The sequence below is a fragment of the Sprattus sprattus genome (assembly GCF_963457725.1).
Source record: "Sprattus sprattus genome assembly, chromosome: 3".
Taxonomy (NCBI): Eukaryota; Metazoa; Chordata; class Actinopteri; order Clupeiformes; family Clupeidae; genus Sprattus; species Sprattus sprattus.
Window position 1 is genome coordinate 28,424,237 of NC_137922.1, and position 2,500 is coordinate 28,426,736.

The following is a 2,500-nucleotide window of genomic DNA, read 5'->3' on the forward strand; positions in this document are numbered from 1 at the left end:
CTCTATCTCTCTGACCCTAACCCACTCTATCTCTCTGACCCTAGCCCAACACACTCTATCTCTCTGACCCTAACACACTCTATCTCTCTGACCCTAGCCCAACACACTCTATCTCTCTGACCCTAGCCCAACACACTCTATCTCTCTGACCTCTGACCCTAACCCACTCTATCTCTCTGACCCTAACCCACTCTATCTCTCTGACCCTAACCCACTCTATCTCTCTGACCCTAGCCCAACACACTCTATCTCTCTGACCCTAGCCCAACACACTCTATCTCTCTGACCTCTGACCCTAACCCACTCTATCTCTCTGACCTCTGACCCTAACACACTCTATCTCTCTGACCCTAACCCACTCTATCTCTCTGACCCTAGCCCAACACACTCTATCTCTCTGACCCTAACACACTCTATCTCTCTGACCCTAGCCCAACACACTCTATCTCTCTGACCTCTGACCCTAACACACTCTATCTCTCTGACCCTAACACACTCTATCTCTCTGACCTCTGACCCTAACCCACTCTATCTCTCTGACCTCTGACCCTAACACACTCTATCTCTCTGACCCTAACCCACTCTATCTCTCTGACCCTAGCCCAACACACTCTATCTCTCTGACCCTAGCCCAACACACTCTATCTCTCTGACCCTAGCCCAACACACTCTATCTCTCTGACCCTAGCCCAACACACTCTATCTCTCTGACCCTAACACACTCTATCTCTCTGGCCCTAGCCCAACACACTCTATCTCTCTGACCCTAGCCCAACACACTCTATCTCTCTGACCCTAACCCACTCTATCTCTCTGACCCTAGCCCAACACACTCTATCTCTCTGACCCTAACCCACTCTATCTCTCTGACCCTAACACACTCTATCTCTCTGACCCTAACACACTATATCTCTCTGACCCTAACCCAACACACTCTATCTCTCTGACCCTAACCCAACACACTCTATCTCTCTGACCTCTGACCCTAACACACTCTATCTCTCTGACCCCAACACACTCTATCTCTCTGACCCTAACCCACTCTATCTCTCTGACCCTAGCCCAACACACTCTATCTCTCTGACCCTAACCCACTCTATCTCTCTGACCCTAACACACTCTATCTCTCTGACCCTAACACACTCTATCTCTCTGACCCTAACCCACTCTATCTCTCTGACCCTAACACACTATATCTCTCTGACCCTAACACACTATATCTCTCTGACCCTAACCCAACACACTCTATCTCTCTGACCCTAACCCAACACACTCTATCTCTCTGACCTCTGACCCTAACACACTCTATCTCTCTGACCCTAACACACTCTATCTCTCTGACCCTAGCCCAACACACTCTATCTCTCTGACCCTAACCCACTCTATCTCTCTGACCCTACCACACTCTATCTCTCTGACCCTAACACACTCTATCTCTCTGACCTCTGACCCTAACCCACTCTATCTCTCTGACCCTAACACACTCTATCTCTCTGACCCTAACCCAACACACTCTATCTCTCTGACCCTAACACACTCTATCTCTCTGACCCTAGCCCAACACACTCTATCTTTCTGACCTCTGACCCTAACCCACTCTATCTCTCTGACCCTTACACACTCTATCTCTCTGACCCTAACCCACTCTATCTCTCTGACCCTAACACACTCTATCTCTCTGACCCTAACACACTCTATCTCTCTGACCCTAGCCCAACACACTCTATCTCTCTGACCTCTGACCCTAGCCCACTCTATCTCTCTGACCCTAGCCCAACAAACTCTATCTCTCTGACCCTAACCCACTCTATCTCTCTGACCCTAACCCACTCTATCTCTCTGACCCTAACACATTTTATCTCTCTGACCTCTGACCCTAACACACTCAAGGAAATGATAGAAAAGGAAATGGACAACTGCCTGGAGGTAAAGAAGGAACCGCTAAAGTAGATTTAGTCCAAGCCTTAGTCTGGTGTTGCAGTAGATTAAGTCTTAGTCTGATTTTGCAGTAGATTTAGTCCAAGCCTTAGTCTGGTGTTGCAGTAGATTTAGTCCAAGCCTTAGTCTGGTGTTGCAGTAGATTTAGTCCAAGCCTTAGTCTGGTGTTGCAGTAGATTAAGTCTTAGTCTGGTGTTGCAGTAGATTTAGTCCAAGTCTTAGTCTGGTGCTGCAGTAGATTTAGGCCCAATCTCAATACTTTCCCTTGCCCCTTATCTTCCCCCTTACCCTTGAAGTTGCACGTTCATGTGAGAGCTAGTGGTGTCTCAATACCCAATTTGATCAAGATTAAGGGATAAGATTGAGGGCTGTATGGCCCTTGGTTTTAAGATTAACGGAGAGCTTACTTGCTCATCCAAGGGCTATCCCAGAGCACACAGCGAAACCAGCTCGGGAATTTTCAAAAAAACATGGCTGCTTGAAGCAAGGAATATTTTACATGGATAAAGCTATCTACACAACTTTTTATATGTTTATAATGACTCGGTTTGATCTGAAATGT

The 2,500-nt window shown here is 47.3% G+C and overlaps 1 protein-coding gene across 2 annotated transcripts in view; it reads left to right on the forward strand.

The window, feature by feature from the left end:
* The window catches only part of bin1b (bridging integrator 1b), a 45,074-nt gene that overhangs the window by 26,637 nt on the left and 15,937 nt on the right, over positions 1-2,500 (forward strand). Inside the window, exon 5 of one of the 2 annotated variants that reach the window (XM_080833982.1) lies at positions 1,891-1,926. The exons of the other annotated variant lie outside the window; for it this stretch is intronic. Coding sequence (XP_080690108.1) covers positions 1,891-1,926 — 36 coding nt within the window. The remainder of the gene's footprint in view (positions 1-1,890; positions 1,927-2,500) is intronic. 2 annotated transcript variants of the gene reach the window in all.